The sequence below is a fragment of the Lathyrus oleraceus genome, chromosome 6 (assembly GCF_024323335.1).
Source record: "Lathyrus oleraceus cultivar Zhongwan6 chromosome 6, CAAS_Psat_ZW6_1.0, whole genome shotgun sequence".
NCBI lineage: Eukaryota > Viridiplantae > Streptophyta > Magnoliopsida > Fabales > Fabaceae > Lathyrus > Lathyrus oleraceus.
Genome location: NC_066584.1, coordinates 48,705,215 through 48,722,546, shown reverse-complemented (window position 1 = coordinate 48,722,546; position 17,332 = coordinate 48,705,215). Strand labels below are relative to the sequence as shown.

Sequence of the window (17,332 nt, the reverse complement as noted above, 5' to 3'; positions counted from 1 at the left end):
ATTTATATGATAATTTTATGTTGATAAATATTTTTTAAATAAATTGAATCAACAATTATGCAATCCGACCAATGATGTATCTGTCTTCCCATTAATCTAGTGTCTCGATCAGATTGACCATCTTTCTAATTTAAAACGTTGCATGATGCAAAGAAACAACCTACACATCAAACTCCATAGTGCCAATAATTCTCATCTCTTCTAGTAACTTTTGACAACTCTGAATATATCTGTATTTTTGTTGCTTACGCCCACACAAAAAGAACTTTGAACACTCATCTTCGTTAACAACATGTAATATTACTGATATTTAAAAAAGAGATTTTTTAATGTACCCTAAAACAACATAAAAATACTTAAATACCCCTAATTTTTAAAGATATATCCCCAAAATTTAAGGGAATTCAAATATTTTCAGGTGGTTCCTAAGTAATTTAATAAATCCCCTTAAAAAATACATGTACAAGAGTACTAGTTTTAAAGACTTGAAGAGAAGTATTTTTAGCTCCAAACACCAAAGTATAGTTGGCTAAAAAATCAAATTTCTTCCTACTATGTTTTCTAAGGCTGGCCCTGAGTACACACAAAGGTAGTGATGCACACAATGGAATAGTTTCTTTTCGATCAAAAGTTCAGGTTTGACAAGCATGCCATACCACTATACTTATGTAAGAACAGCAGAAGAATTGGCAACCACCTAACAGGCCATGGGCTGGCTTGTGTTGGCACTTGGCATATCAAATATATCAAAGTAAAACATGGAATGAGAGAATACAGTTGAGTTAGCAGAGAAGTTTTCCTCTATTAAGAACAATTCCAGGAAATATTCACTGAAATTTATATATATACTGATCTAAATTCTGTACGGGATATCATAAAATAAATTATAAAAACTTTGCAGGGAAAAATTTTGACACCACCTAAGTTAAAGTTACACCTCTCCCACAACTCTACAATGACTCTTCCTGCCCTGCATTTTGCAAAACAGGCTTAAATACATATGTACAACAAATCTAGTGATACATTCACAAGTCATGTGCAGATTATGTTGAATCCTCCTTCAAGGAGTCCTGCATGTACAGAATGATGGACCATAAACCCCTCCTAAACAAAGCCAGAGTTCGGGTTGAAAAAGACAGTTATACCTAGTAATCAAGGAGGGAAACATGAGTACCACAAACCCTATTGTTAGTTGAAGGACAACTCAACAGTTAATCGGAAGCATACCAGACTTGGATCCTTGGTTACTATCACCTAGGCCGCCAAAAGTTTGGACCTGACATGCAAACATAATTTTTCAGTAATCTCCAAAGTCAAAGGGTCCAAAAAGATCATCTAATAAAGAATTATCATAGGAGAGGAAAAATAGTGGTAAGAGGGGATGGACCTCTGTTTGTAACTGGAATTGAATCTTCAAAGGGTGGTCTAAATGGCATGGTGTTCCTGTGATTCATTGACCGAGGAGGAAATCTCCACCCATGACCTGGTACTCTAGGTGGTTCACATGGATGACACCCATATGGGGAAGGCATATCTTCGTCCGGATATCTAGGACCTACACAATAAAAAATACTATTTCAATATACAAATCAACAAAAAACCATTGCATGGTCAATCAACATGAATATTCGCTACAACGAAAACCATCAAAATACGTATATCTATTGTCCTAATCTTACCAGAATAAGGTGGGGGTACATCCCATCTCTCTCGGTAATCATATGGAGGCGGTTTTAATCTTTCATGATTATTATTATAGAAGTGCTCTCTCTCCAAGTTCTCCGCAAAGTGTTGCCTGTTGGAGTAAGGTGGTGGTGGTGGTGGTGGAACCTCCCTTTGATGTCTCACATGATGTTCCCCGTGAACAAAAGAAAATTGATTTGACGGCACATGACATGGTGGCCTTATAGAATATCCTCTATTATTCATAGCAACACCATCAGAATGTTGATAATTTACTGGTGGTACAGGGAAACTGTTGAAAGAGCAAGTAGACTCTGGCATGTGCACTTCTCTATATTCTGAGCCATGATAGTGTACTGCATCACTACTAGGATGGTTACTCCTTGGTGCAGCCGATGGCTGAGCCATGGGGTGAAGTGGGTTGTCTTTCACACACTACAAAAGAACAGAGTAGAAAGGACACCATTAGTTATTACTTCTTGGTGCCACTGATTATTGTATGAGCTCTCGAGTTAAATACAGTACAATATGGATCAGAAGTAGATGAAACAAGGTGTGAAATCTTAAGAGAAAGTTGTGAAACATACCTGTGATTCTGCATGACCTCTTGAATTAAATACAGCACTACATGGATCAGAGGTAGATGCAACAAGGTGTGGCACAGGAAGGGGTGGTGGGGGAGGAGGTGGTGGGGGTGGTGGAGGTGGTGGGGGTGGTGGAGGGGCTGATGGTGGAAGTGGGGAAGATTGAGGCACAGGCTGAGGTAGAGGGGCAGCGGACAGGGAGATATTCTTCTCAAACTGTGAGGTATTTCCTCTTTCAACATTGCAAAATGAATTCATTTCAACATCATGAGTGGGAGCAACATCTTCCATTTCAAGTTCACCATCAACATCTTCTAAGATATGCCTGTGTTTATCAATTGTAGAAGTCATTTCATGTACTTCAGAAATATGCTCAGGTGTGACAGCCTCAAAATTCCCTCCATCGGAATCACTCTCTTCATTGTCATCTTCATCTTCGTCTTTGAGCATTCGGGGCATGCAAAATCCAGGTAGCTGCAAACTTGAGTTGCTACAAGATCAAATGAATGTTTAAGTACACTATCCTGATCACCCCAAAAAAAACTGCCAGCAGTGTATGCATATTAATAGAAAAAAATTCTACAAACAAAATCAAACCTTCCATATTCGTCAACATGCATACCCTCCATTTCTCTTATAGGGTCATCCATAGCCCTCTCTATTTTTAATGATCGTCGTGAAAAGACACCTGCAGAAATTGAACTATACAAATCCAATTCCCGGATATGGTGGCGAACCATGGGTTCTGGTAGGATTTTTCTCTCCAACCACAGCCTTAAAACCTATACAAAGTTAAAAGATAATATTAACAAAGAATGATAATAAAACATAGCCGTAACAAATAAAAGCATAGAGTTCTAACTCTATACTCAAAATGAACCTTAATTAACTTGCCTTAAGACATTGCCTACGGTTCTCTTGTGCAGCATTTCCAGGAGGAACAGCAGCGGATAATAGTCGAGGGAGGACTGCTTGGATAGCGGAGGAATAAACTAAACAAACATCACCTGGAAAAATCAGACATCTTAAATATCAATTATTTATTAACTGTTGGCTTCAATGTACTCTTTCTTCTCTTTTGGTCAACAAGACTCGGGCAGTAAAGCAATAAACAAGTTACCTTTTAAACCTCTAGAAAACTGTGCAATAGAGTCAACAAGAAAAAACAAATCTACCCTCCGATGCAGACTTGATTCATTTTCAAGATTGTGGGCAAGAATTTCCATGACCTGTAACACAGCCCAACATCTCAAAATATGCAAATGGTATCAATAAAAGACATGGAAAATTTTATAAAATAAACAATTTTGCAAAGAAAATAACAGCAATGCCTATTCAATGACTTTAACTCCCATTGATGCCCAGACGCCAAAAGAATAATAACAGAACATACAACAATCAAGCCTTATCACACTAAGTGGGGGTCTGTCACATGGATCAAATACTGCCACAATATTCTATTCAGGACCATGTTTCTATCTAATTTGTTAATCTCGAGATCTTTCTTAATAACTTCTCTTAAAGTTTTTTAGGTCTTCCTCTACATCTAGCTGTTTGACTCCTCTCCATCTGATCTACTTTCCTTACCGCAGAATCTACAGGTCTTCCCTCTACATGCTCAAACCACCTAAGTCTATTTTTCACCATTTTTCTACTATATCTGTTACCTCAACACTCTTTAATTTCGTTATTTTTAATCTTATTCTGTCTAGTCTTACCACACAATCAAAAAGAGTAAATACATGCTCCATATTCTAAGTTACACTTTGACAAGCAAACTCAATAAACTCTAATGAGGTTAGAACCCAAGCTTTCTGTTAGACCTCTTAATAGTGTTAATATTATATATTATATTATATTATATTATATTATATTATATTATATTAGGCTTCAAGTATTACGTATTAGGTAACAGCCAGCAAGAGATCCAATGATAATATTGTAGAAAACTAACTATAATTAATTAATTAATTAAATAAAAAAATTCAATGAAAGCTTGTATTTTATGATTGGGGAGGTAAAAAAATGAAAAAACAGTGATGACTCAAGGCAACCCATTAAGCAATTGAATAAACAGTCTTCAAGAGACCTTCCCTCCAATTTATTGGTCTTGAAAAATCAAAATGATCCGCCCATAGAATCCATACCTAACTCATTGTCAATATTAAACTCAAGTATTAACAGTCCAACATTGGGATGCAGAAACAATTCCTAATCGCACCATTCACCTTGAGATCATTTTTAGAAGAGGTTAAAAATCAATTCATATTTAAGAACAAGGGCACATGAGACAACTGAATTTTACCATGCTTTTTGTAACAATATCCCCGCTCTTCCCCCTCAAAGTGGAAACACAACAGAACAAGAGGAATGTGACTATAAATGCAGACCATATAATCTTTGACTTGTTTCTTATAAAACGCACATGGAAGATTCAGATTGGATGGGGCTCAATGGTCACAAAAACTTCCAAAAAAAATCATAAATAGACGAATTACAAGGATAAAAGTAGAGCTAATCTAAATCAACAAGTATTCACAATTCAGATTCAACAACAGAACATTTTCAGATTAGAGGTGAGGGAACTTTTTAAAAGAACGAGAAATTTGTATTACCTTAGCTGCAATGCCAAACTTTGCACAGTCAATAGCTATACGTGTTGCTCGGCCAATACTTTCCTTTGTCCTTTTCAATGTCCCAAGCATTGCTTCAAAATAAAGCAGAGCAGCCCGACCCGCTTCAGTTGACTTGCCCATTGATCTTGATTGTTGAGTTGCCTCAGATCCATACTTATTTTCATCAACGGGACCAGAAAAAGTTTGTTTCTGGTGTAAATGTACATCAGGACTACAACTTCCATTGTGAAGCATATTACTACTGTCTGATGTGGATACATTGCAAATTGACGTGTTTGGAGGTGATCCTTGTGGAAGGCAGTCTCCCCCATCTGTCAGGGATGTACTTGACCGAATGCCCGAAATAACCTTTTGACCCAGACAGTCAGATGTTGAAACAGAATTCAAATCCTCCTCTGGTCCTTTACACTTTACCTCTTTTATGACCTCACTCCTGAAATTGAGGTACAGTCACAGGACTATTCTAGAAATAAAAGAAATGGAGCACAAATAACTTTTACTCAATCATTGGTCTCATTTAATATTTAGCTAAAAATTTAACAAGAATAAAAGATATCAAGTCACTTCATAGGATTCCATCATAACAAACTTTCAATATGATCTAAATACAAAAATGGATATGATCTAAATGAGGAAAGCAAAAGTCTACCAAGGTAAATTCTATAACAAAATATCATAACAGACAAGAGAGATAAACAAAAAAAAAGTAATTTAAGACTATAAAGATTGTTCTTTTACTAATTTTGCTGTGAAGATTTGTATCAAAAAGATTAGGCCAAGAACTATAGAAAACCACAACTAAGCTTACATGTCATTTGCTCTGTCAACATCCACAACTACTGGCGTCAGACACTTCATATCCTCAGAAATAGCAACCTCATTCTGAGGCAGAGCAATATTATTTTGAGGGGAAATAACTTCTTTCTTAATCACATCTGCCACGGAAAGATGGCTTATTCCATTGTGCTCTGATGCATCAGATGCTGTATTTGAATGATTCGATGTTATAATATTGTCTTCACTAATTGGTGGTAATGACAGGTCAGGTGAATCTTGATTGCTTTCAACTTCATAACACTTTGAATCAAAATTTGGAGAAATTTCCCTATGAACCTGAATTTCCGAATCCGCATTAGTAGCATGACAAACCACAAAATCACTGAGTTCTTCAACTTTATCTGCAGCACCTGCGAGAACATCTGTGCCAGTTTTTTGTGGTTGGAACCTGGTTGACAGCTTATCCACTTGATTTGAATTAGCTGGCAAACTATGCACAATGATATGAGAAGAATCACCATCACAGGCATTGAACTTTTGCAGCTCTAAACTACCACCTTCATGATCATTAATAGTCATATTTTGGCTTGTCTTGATAGCAGATATACAGCATGTGCCAATTGATGTCATTCTGGAGGCTGATGATTCTATGCGAGCCTGACCTTCTTCCGCAGCATTAGCTGACATGGCTTCTAAAGCTCGATGAAGACGTTTAGATGGAGGTAAAGCAGCTTCACAATCCACAGAGCAGAATGTTTGATCTCTCTTATTATTACAAATCTGATTTTCAAAACATGGTGCAAAATTCTTTGAAGGAGAAAAACTTTCCACAGTTCCAATCAGGACGGATGAGCCTGCATCAAGAGAGCTTCCATTTTCACGATTCCAGGAATCTATCATCTGGGATGGTGGGCTAATACCTTCCTTAAAGCTTTTCCCTGGAGCATTGGTTCCATTTTCACAATTTGAGGAATCTATCATCTGGGATGGTGGGCTAATATCTTCCTTACAGCTTTTCCCTGGAGCATTGCTTCCATTTTCGGGATTTGAGGAATCTATCATCTGGGATGGTGGGCTAATATCTTCCTTATAGCTTTTCACTGGAGCATGTAGAATGCTATTGAGTTCTCCCTCTATGACTAACATAACATATAAATGTCACATTATTTCCCGCTTTACAAAATCAGAAGTGTATTTTTAGATTCGTCACTGAGTTAATAAGTTAGAAAAATTGGGATGTGTCAAAAAATCATCTCCAAACTAAATTTTAGAAAAAATATGAAAAATGTCTCACTTAAAGACATGTTTTTATATAAAAAATGTGCGTCCAAGAATACAATTCTAAATTTTAAGAGCATTTTTGAAATTTCATAAGGTACTTTTCCCCTTTCCCCTTACCCTTATTAGAGTGAGATAAACATTGCATAAAAACACAAACACTTGAAAAGTAATGAGATTTGCTCTTAACTTGAGAAGCATATCCAAATATTTTGATATAAACAATTCGAGCATGGGACCAAAATAAACACACTGAATATAATTATCAAAAGAAAACATTTGTGTATAGATATTTCCACTTGAACAACATCTATTTCTAACCTAAGAAATCAGGTAATGTATCATCAATATTCATTCATCCTATCGAGTATAATGATGAAAAGAGCGGGACAGAGCCGTCTGAAAATCACAACGCCGGAATCATCACAGAAAAGCGAGAAAAAATGAGGTTACTCGAACATCAGCTACCTCGTTTCAACATTGCATGGCATCATGCTGCTTCATTGTATAAACATATGCCGCAAACTTCAATATCTCTATCAAAAGAATTTGTTACAGCATATTGCAGATGATGGTATCAGAAACTCTCTCATTCCCCGCATATTTTTGTTCATGCTCCAAGTGTCAGATCCTTAATGCAAGGAGGTCCATTAAAATCCATCACCTCGTCAATAAATGTCAGTATCAGTACCAGTACCATCCCTGTGTTTCTCATGATCTTCAAACAAGTCCTCAGGAGGATCATAGATGATCATATCCGGGAAAATCTCTAAAAAGTCGTCTTTTATTTTCTCTCTTAACACCGGATATGGAATGAGTCCTTTTAATATTACACGAAAAGGCAACGACAGAGGCGGCTCGGGAGATTGTCTCATTTCTTCATATATGTCCATAGCCTCTGAGGTCAATCCACTATCTAGATAGGCTCTAACAATGTCTCCAAATGTATGTTGATCAAATAAAACTCCCTCTCTTTTCAAATCTTCCCACACCCTCTTTGTTTCATCCACCCTTTTGTTTCTTGCAAGCATCATAAGCATGTCCCTGTAAAAGAACATGTCCGGCCGGTACCATATTTCTTTGCGAACTATATCGTACAACTGAGAAAGAAAAGATTTGTCAATAAACAACTAATGCATTTCAATATTTTAGACCAATTAGCTAAAACAATGCAAACGCCACAAATTGGATAACATTTTAACATTTTACCTTGTCCGTAATAAACACTAAATTGAAACTGAATATTCAGATTTTGCTTCCCCTACTCTATTCCGTCAGATACAAACATACAACAAAATAGAAACAGTTACAAACATATCATTTATAGACCTAGGCAGTTTACAAATGCAATCAGGTTGGCCCAACATTATTGTATTTGCATCTCACAGGGAAGAAACTTCGACCATTGCACCAAGGCTCCATTTCAAATAGATGAGAGTTGCATGAAAATCTTTGATCAAAATTCGTCCTTTTTGAATAATTCAATTTAGTTCCTGAATTTGCAGTTCAAAACACTAATTTGATCGACAATTCACGAATTCGGCGTTCATATGGTTCAACCTTTTGAACCCTGAACCGACATTGTCTACAGTTTCTCTATTTGATCGCTTCAATTGTGCCTAAGTTGCTGATTGAGCGGTTCAACTTCGTTAAAACATGATTGAGAGTTATAGTTGGTTCTATAATTGGGTTTACAAAACATTGAAATTCACCCAATATTTTAAAATTTCTTTAGCTATGATTATGATTGGATATCATAAAATGAACGGAGCAGAATAAAAAGGAGCGGAGTGAAATGATGTGGAATGGGGCGAAGCAGAATAAAGATTCCATTCCATTGTTTGAAAATTTAGGACAGAACAAACTCAAGTTCTTCGTTCCACCCAAGTCAGAGAGGAAGAAATGTAGTAAGTACTTACCACTACATTTCTTCCTCTCTGACTTGGGTGTAACGAAGAACTTGAGTTTGTTCTGTCCTAAATTTTAAGACTCTGCATCATATCACTCTGCATCATCTGAACAATTGAACACCACTTCATTCCATACCACTCTGCATCATCTGAACTACTCCCCACAATTTTAAGACTAAATTAGTGATAAGAATATTGAAAAATTAAAAGGATTTAATTTATATACACCAATATTTCTCTTTTCCACATACATTTAATCAAATTACTTCATGATATAAATTTTATAATATCTACTTGCCATGAATTGAATGCATAGGTAAAAATAGTGCACAATGCATATAAATTAGGTTAAACTTTGAAAAAAGAAAGATAAAAACGGAACCTTCATGGAGAGGAAGACATTATCCTGTCTTTGGAATTCAAAGAGTACGGAGACGAGGTCGGACTTGAGCAAGCGAGAAACGTTGGAGCGGACAAAGCGGTCGAGACGAACCGGGTCGGGTTGGAGTCTTTTGAGTTCTTTGGTAATGATGAGACCTTCTTTACCCAACTCTTTCTTCCGCCTCCATATTGACAGGCTCGGTTTAGAAGCCGAACCGAAAATGGACCGGGAAGAGGGTTTAACGACGGTGGATGTAGAAGTTGAAGAAACTCTTCGCAGTGCAAGTCGCAGCATTAAGGTATCGGTTTTCTCTAGGCTATAGCAAGTGACGGTGACTGTGTGTTGAATGGAAAGACGCGTGTTCTACATTTTTTTCACTTTAAATGTAAGCTATCAAATTATGAATATGTTTCAATTTCTTATATAGTTCATTTTTTAAAGCTTAAAAACAATTAGTTCTATCTCAGTCAAAATTTCTAACACCAAAACATCATTATTATATTTCATTATATTAAAAGTAACAAAAAAAAAAAAGCTGAAATTATATAAAATTCATTTATTTCATTTATAATTTTTTTGCATTAATGTGTTTTTTTAACTAAAAATATGAACGTCGAGTCCGGATAGTATCTCTGGACAATGTTTTGTGTGGTATATATATATATATATATATATATATATATATATATATATATATATATATATATATATATATATATATATATATATATATATATATATATATATATATATATATATATATATATATATATATATATATATATATATATATATATATATATATATTTCGAATTTGTCTGAAGGTTTGAGTTTTAAATTTGTTTTTCCGTTACTGGTAATATTAGATATGGTGCATCCGGATATGTTTCCCAAAACTATTATAGACATGATGTTAAATCGGATGAAGTGAAACATGATGGTAAATCAGATGATGTTAAACTGAGTGCTCGACCGGTTGTTGTCGAGGTAGATGTTCATGCACAATTTACAAGTAAACAAGAGTTTATTGTTAGTAAACGTATGCTACATTGGTCAAATCTGGTGTCGTAGTGGAAAAGATAATGGATGCATGAAATGGTATAATAAAATCTTCCACAAAAGAATTATATGCCGAATTCGTAATATATTTCAGGAGGGTGTGCACGAGATATCCAGATTTCCTGAAATATGTTGAGGGCACTATTTTGGACCAGGTCAAAGAAAAGATTGTTTATGCATGGATCGATCAGGTTAGGCACTTTAGCAATACAACAACTAACATAGTTGAATCTCCACATGCTAGACTAAAGAATTGGTTGAGAAACAGTAAATGTGATTTTTGCCGAGATTGGGACTCAGTGAACCAAATTCTCCAAAACCAACATAATAAGATACACGCATCTTTTAGTTGGAGCATTATTGTGTTAGAACACCGATTCAAATAAAACATCCTTTATGCACAGTTGGTTGGCAATGTGTCTCGTGCGACATTGAATTTTATTTTTCACGAAGTCAAGCGAGCAGATAAAATAGGTTCAGATAACTCAAAGCGTGGATGTACACTTCGGAAGATGTACGATATTCCATGTGCTTGTTTAATTCCAAAGAAGATGAAGCTTGGAAAACCAATACTTATGGATGAATTTTTTACTCACTTGTAAATGCTCCATTTTGATGATGATAATGTGATGAAGAATGATAAATCAAACATATATATCATGACCAAGTGAGAAATGATCCAAGAGATATACATGAAAGTTGATGACATCATAAAATTGCACATCAAATAGCAACTGAGGAAGATTGCCTATCCAGAAACAACAAATTTAAAACCACCGTCGGAACCAGTTAAAACAAATGGTTCACCTAAAAAGATCAAAATGACACAAAGTGCCAACTCCAAGAGACAATCTCCTTCATACTTTGAACATGTCGACTCATATTTTCTGGATTCTCTGACTGCAAAATCCCAAAAAGTGTTTTTAAGGATGCTCGCATTAGCAAACCATCTCATCCACCATCGTTACCAAAATTCATCAACCTTGAAGAGATATCGCTTTTTATACACAAATACATTTAGTGGATTGTAGATGTTAAAGGTGACGACAGTTGTGGTTTTCGAGTTGTTTCGGGTTTGTTGGGTAAAGAGATGAGGACCACAAACTAGTCCGCCTTCAGCTTATACAAGAGATGATGACACATAGGAAATCATACACAGAGCTATACGGGAAAAAAGAAAATTATGATGCAATTCTCAATGCTCTTGTTCCTTGTCTTAGTGGTCCGACACCATTTGTTAAATGGACGCTCTTCCCGGAAATGGGACATATTATAGCAAGTGCTTATGATAGAGTTCGAAGATGCATATCCGAACACACCTTTTAATTAAAAAAACAAAACATTGAACTATATGGATGTGCATTTATGTAAATATCTATCTCTGAAATATGTCATGATGAAAGGATATAGTTTCTATGGTCCAACTTGATCTACCACTTGTATAAATAGAGGTTCCTATTCCATTTTCTTTACAAAAACCAGAATGAATACATATCCCCATCCCGCCTTTGTGTATTTCAATGGTGAGAATTCATCACTTCAATTTAGGGTCTCCGAGGACATACTTCTCGTCGATCTGAAATCTAAATTGAATACTCCCCTGCAATATCCAGAAAATTGGTGAGTTACCAAACTCGAGTATCGCTCACTCTCGATTAACAACAAATGAAAGATATGATTCACCATTCTTAAATAGAATATGAATGATGATTTAAAGATTACATGGAATATATTTTATCGTTACTCAACAAAGGGTTCGAATAAAGTGGACGTGACTATTGTAATATCCACCAAATATATTATAAGGATGTTGCAACATCGTGAACCACTCATTTGTAATGACATGTAATGTTAAATCTATGTGAGCAGTGCATTTTCATGCACATTCTTTCACTATTATGTTGCAACAATTCTAGAGTGTCTTTTGTTATTTCTATTATTTTAGTGTGTTTCCTTATCTTAGTTTATTGTTACATTTATTTTAATTTCGTATGGTATTTTCTGAATAAACAACTATTTATACCCTCTCGCTTTGCAGGTTATAACTTGGGCTATGAGAATCAGACTAATGCGTTCTAATAGGCGTTGGAAAACTGAGAGGATAAACTAAATGTTTCATTTTGAAGTAAAAATTAGATTTGGAGTGTAGAAAACTTGAATAAATCTTTTTAGTTTCAGAGCTTAGAAAATAATTAGTCTTGGGCCAGTTTTGGGTCGGTTTTTATGTTTTCCGACCCGGTTGGAATTAGAACCTGAATTCCCTGTTTTGTTCAACCTAAGTCATCTGTGGTACAGTTCAATATCTTATTCACTATACACGAAATTAGACGGCCACTAAGATTTCATGGAGAACTAAACCACTTGTCCCCGAGAACTAAACCACTAATATCTTATTCAATTATTTGCTCATAAAATGTGTTTTTATAGAGCAGATTCATGCTTGTTCCCGAGATCCTAAAACCTTTTTTAGGACCTTATGTGACTCATCCTACATGTTCTTTCTTTTTATTCAACTACTTGTCAATTTCTCTTTCCTCACACGCACCTCCAACTAGGGATTGACAAATTTGAACCGCCTAATTGAAACCGACCGATTCATTGTATCTTTTGTGCAAACGAATTGGATCGAATTGATCTAATTGCTTAATTTGAATAGTATATGATTGATTCGATCGAGTTCAGACGATTATTTTGAATTCGTCGAAAATCGAACTCAAATAATATTTATTTTATTTATTTTTATTACTATATGACTAATCCACTATAAAAATGAAGTTCATAATGTTGTAGGTTATTATCATTTTTATAATTTAATAGTGATATTATTTACTCACTAGAATATAAGACATAACATATGCAATTTTGAGTGTTATCTACTTTGTGGTTTAAAAAGTATGATAATGACAAAATTAATATCAAATGATATTAGAAATATTATCAACTTTTTTTCAATAATAAAAGAAAATAGTTTTTCTTTAGATTACTCTAAAATTTTGATTTTTTTTTAAATTAAAAAATGAATGTACATGAATCTAATACAAGTCAAGCCAGTTTAACCCAATAAATATTAAATCGATCAAATTCATCTGATTTATCTGTTAAACAAATTTAGTTGAAATCGTCAAAAACCAAAACTTTATTGGTCAAAATTGGGCCTTTAGAATGAAATCGCATTTTATGCCGAATTTAAGTTTTGGGTCCGTATCAATCCAAATTGACCGATTGTATAATCCTGCCCTCATCTATCCCATTCAACCGATAGTTATTAGTGGAATTATCACAACGTCCCCTCTTCTAATTTCTCATGTACACCATCTCATAATTATCATATAAACCTTCAAAAGTTTGGGTTCTTACTTCACTCACCGTCTTCTTGGTCTCTCTCTTAGCCTTCTTATATTTCCTAACTTTCGATATTTTTACACTTGAACCATTCTTTAAAACACTCATTTTTTACCCTTGAAATTCACCCTCTCATCTAAAATTCTTTCTTGACTCAACGTAACTTTTTCAGCTCAAAAATCAGATTAATGTGAACAATAAAGAATATACATGAACTTTACCTTAAATTCAAACATCTTTTATTCCTTTCAATGTACTGAAATACAAGAATGAAATTTTGGAGTTCAAAATTTGATTGAGAGTGGAATAATTTTTTTAAGGGGTTTGAAGGAAAATGTGTACTTAATCATGAAGAAGACATGCATATGTTGTTTTTATCAAATTTTGCCTCTTGATACTTTTGGAAAAACACTTCTAGAATTGTGACTAACATACAAATGTGATATTATTTCAAATTTCCGCTTTACAAAATGAGAAGTGTATTTTTAGATTTGTTGATAAGTTAGAAAAATTCTTTATAGGATGTGTCAAAAAATCATCTCCAACCTAAATTTTAGAAAAAATATGAAAAATATCTTACTTAAAGACATGTTTTTATATAAAAAATGTGCGTCCAAGAATAAACTTCTAAATTTTGAGAGCATTTTTGAAATTTCATAGGGTGTTTTTCCCCTTTCCCCTTATTACTCTTGTTAGAGTGAGATAAACAATTCCCTAAAACATGCTTCCTTGGTTAAAAAGATTTTGAGCATATTGAACACGTTGCATAAAAACACAAACACTTGAAAAGTAATGAGATTTCCTCTTAACTTGAGAAGCATATCCAAAATATTTTGATATAAACAATTCGAGCATGGGACCAAAATAAACACACTGAATATAATTATCAAAAGAAAACATTTGTGTATAGATATTTCCACTTGAACAACATCTATTTCTAACCTAAGAAATCAGGTAATGTATCATCAATATTCATTCATCCTATCGAGTATAATGATGAAAAGAGCGAGACAGAGCCGTCTGAAAATCACAACGCCGGAATCATCACAGAAAAGCGAGAAAAAATGAGGTTACTCGAACATCAGCTACCTCGTTTCAACATTGCATGGCATCATGCTGCTTCATTGTATAAACATATGCCGCAAACTTCAATATCTCTATCAAAAGAATTTGTTACAGCATATTGCAGATGATGGTATCAGAAACTCTCTCATTCCCCGCATATTTTTGTTCATGCTCCAAGTGTCAGATCCTTAATGCAAGGAGGTCCATTAAAATCCATCACCTCGTCAATAAATGTCAGTATCAGTACCATCCCTGTGTTTCTCATGATCTTCAAACAAGTCCTCAGGAGGATCATAGATGATCATATCCGGGAAAATCTCTAAAAAGTCGTCTTTTATTTTCTCTCTTAACACCGGATATGGAATGAGTCCTTTTAATATTACACGAAAAGGCAACGACAGAGGCGGCTCGGGAGATTGTCTCATTTCTTCATATATGTCCATAGCCTCTGAGGTCAATCCACTATCTAGATAGGCTCTAACAATGTCTCCAAATGTATGTTGATCAAATAAAACTCCCTCTCTTTTCAAATCTTCCCACACCCTCTTTGTTTCATCCACCCTTTTGTTTCTTGCAAGCATCATAAGCATGTCCCTGTAAAAGAACATGTCCGGCCGGTACCATATTTCTTTGCGAACTATATTGTACAACTGAGAAAGAAAAGATTTGTCAATAAACAACTAATGCATTTCAATATTTTAGACCAATTAGCTAAAACAATGCAAACACCATAAATTGGATAACATTTTAACATTTTACCTTGTCCGTAATAAACACTAAATTGAAACTGAATATTCAGATTTTGCTTCCCCTACTCTATTCCATCAGATACAAACATACAACAAAATAGAAACAGTTACAAACATATACATTTATAGACCTAGGCAGTTTACAAATGCAATCAGGTTGGCCCAACATTATTGTATTTGCATCTCACAGGGAAGAAACTTCGACCATTGCACCAAGGCTCCATTTCAAATAGATGAGAGTTGCATGAAAATCTTTGATCAAAATTCGTCCTTTTTGAATAATTCAATTTAGTTCCTGAATTTGCATTTCAAAACACTAATTTGATCGACAATTCACGAATTCGGTGTTCATATGGTTCAACCTTTTGAACCGTGAACCGACATTGTGTACCGTTTCTCTATTTGATTGCTTCAATTGTGCCTAAGTTGCTGATTGAGCGGTTCAACTTCGTTGAAACATGATCGAGAGTTATAGTTGGTTCCATAATTGGGTTTACAAAACATTGAAATTCACCCAACGAACTTATTTAGTTATGATTGGATATCATAAAATGAAAGGATTAGAATAAAAAGGAGCAAAGTGAAATGATGCGGAATGGAGCAAAGCGGAAGGAAGATTCCATTCCATTGTTTGAAAATTTAGGACAGAACAAACTCAAGTTGTCAGAGAGGAAGAAATATAGTGGTAAGTGATAAAATGGAATGGAATCCATACCACTTCATTCTATGTTCCACTCCATTCGATTTTAAATGATCCAAACAATTGAACACCACTTCATTCTATGTTCCACTCCATTCAATTTTAAATGATCCAAACAATTAAACAGTACTTCATTCCATACCACTTTGATTCATCTCATTCCGTCAATCCAAACAAAATCTTAATTTTATGAACTACCCACAATTTTAAGACTAAATTAGTGATAAGAATATTGAAAAAATAAAAGGATTTAATTTATATACACCAATATTTCTCTTTTACACATACATATAATCAAATTACTTCATGATATCAATTTTATACTATCTACTTGTCATGAATTGAATGCATATGTAAAAATAGTGCACAATGCATATAAATTAGGTTAAACTTTGAAAAAAGAAAGATAAAAACGGAATCTTCATGGAGAGGAAGATATTATCCTGTCTTTGGAATTCAAAGAGGAACGAGACGAGGTCGGACTTGAGCAAGCGAGAAACGTTGGACCGGACAAAGCAGTCGAGACGAACCGGGTCGGGTTTGAGTCTTTTGAGTTCTTTGGTAATGATGAGACCTTCTTTACCCAACTCTTTCTTCCGCCTCCATATTGATTGGCTCGGTTTAGAAGCCGAACCGAAAATGGACCGGGAAGAGGGTTTAACGACGGTGGATGTAGAAGTTGAAGAAACTCTTCGCAGTGCAAGTCGCAGCATTAAGATATCGATTTTCTCTAGGCTATAGCAAGTGACGGTGACTGTGTGTTGAATGGAAAGACGCGTGTTCTATATTTTTTTCACAAGCTATCAAATTAGGAATATGTTTCAATTTCTTATATAGTTCATTTTTTAAAGCTTAAAAACAATTATTTCTATCTCACTCAAAATTTCAGGTTTTTTTATCCAAATAACCCACTTTTCAAGAAAATTCCCAAAATATTCCAGTTTCAATTTTTTTTTCAAAATACCTCACTTTTAGGAGAAGCCGTCAATTGAATTGGAGACTCCTCTTAAAACTTGAATGGAGGCGCCAATTGGATTGGCTAAGGCAGGTGCCCTAGCCAATCCAATTGGCGCCTCCATTAAGTTTTAAGAGGAGTCGTCAATTCAATTGGCGACTCCTCCTAAAAGCCTCAAATGATAAAACCTTCAACATAAAAGTTGTAGATCT

General features: G+C 34.8%; 3 protein-coding genes across 6 annotated transcripts in view; all 3 read right to left on the bottom strand.

The window, feature by feature from the left end:
- Positions 1-16,971, bottom strand: part of LOC127092447 (pentatricopeptide repeat-containing protein At1g62350) — a 29,782-nt gene extending 12,811 nt beyond the window's left edge. For 2 of the 4 annotated variants that reach the window (XR_007792180.1, XR_007792181.1), the window contains exons 1-2: positions 9,251-9,639; positions 7,427-8,058 (exon numbers count right to left, since the gene is read on the bottom strand). Coding sequence is in view for 2 of the 4 variants with exons in the window: in XM_051031318.1 (XP_050887275.1) it covers positions 7,627-8,058; positions 9,251-9,544 (726 nt within the window). In the remaining 2 variants the exon portion in view is untranslated. Of the gene's footprint in view, positions 1-7,120; positions 8,059-9,250; positions 9,640-16,739 lie in introns of those variants that run through there. The other 2 variants (XM_051031318.1, XM_051031319.1) reach the window with 2 other exon arrangements.
- On the bottom strand, positions 805-7,424 carry LOC127092444 (protein HUA2-LIKE 2). The gene is made up of 11 exons (XM_051031315.1): positions 7,280-7,424; positions 5,712-6,819; positions 4,883-5,336; positions 3,388-3,496; positions 3,162-3,274; positions 2,865-3,049; positions 2,271-2,757; positions 1,680-2,118; positions 1,388-1,555; positions 1,228-1,276; positions 805-1,145 (listed from the first exon to the last, which is right to left on the bottom strand). The coding sequence occupies exons 1-10, from the start codon at positions 7,311-7,313 to the stop codon at positions 1,251-1,253; spliced, it is 3,123 nt and encodes a 1,040-aa protein (XP_050887272.1). The 5' UTR covers positions 7,314-7,424; the 3' UTR covers positions 805-1,145; positions 1,228-1,250.
- LOC127091242 (pentatricopeptide repeat-containing protein At1g62350) lies at positions 14,506-15,588 on the bottom strand. Its single transcript, XM_051029823.1, has 2 exons — positions 15,553-15,588; positions 14,506-15,396 (listed from the first exon to the last, which is right to left on the bottom strand). Exons 1-2 carry the CDS (start codon positions 15,586-15,588, stop codon positions 14,941-14,943), a joined length of 492 nt encoding a protein of 163 aa, XP_050885780.1. The 3' UTR covers positions 14,506-14,940.
- Positions 16,972-17,332: the final 361 nt, after the last annotated feature.

Excerpts from the sequence above, each read along its gene's own strand:
- LOC127092444 (XM_051031315.1), bottom strand. The coding sequence starts at position 7,313 with ATGAATATTGATGATACATTACCTGATTTCTTAG. Across the intron at positions 5,337-5,711 it reads GTTGACAGAGCAAATGACAT|GAGTGAGGTCATAAAAGAGG; the intron begins GTAAGCTTAGTT and ends CCTCAATTTCAG. Across the intron at positions 3,497-4,882 it reads AGTTTGGCATTGCAGCTAAG|GTCATGGAAATTCTTGCCCA; the intron begins GTAATACAAATT and ends GCTGTGTTACAG.
- LOC127091242 (XM_051029823.1), bottom strand. The coding sequence starts at position 15,588 with ATGTATATGTTTGTAACTGTTTCTATTTTGTTGTAT. Across the intron at positions 15,397-15,552 it reads CTGTTTCTATTTTGTTGTAT|TTGTTTATTGACAAATCTTT; the intron begins GTTTGTATCTGA and ends GAAATGCATTAG.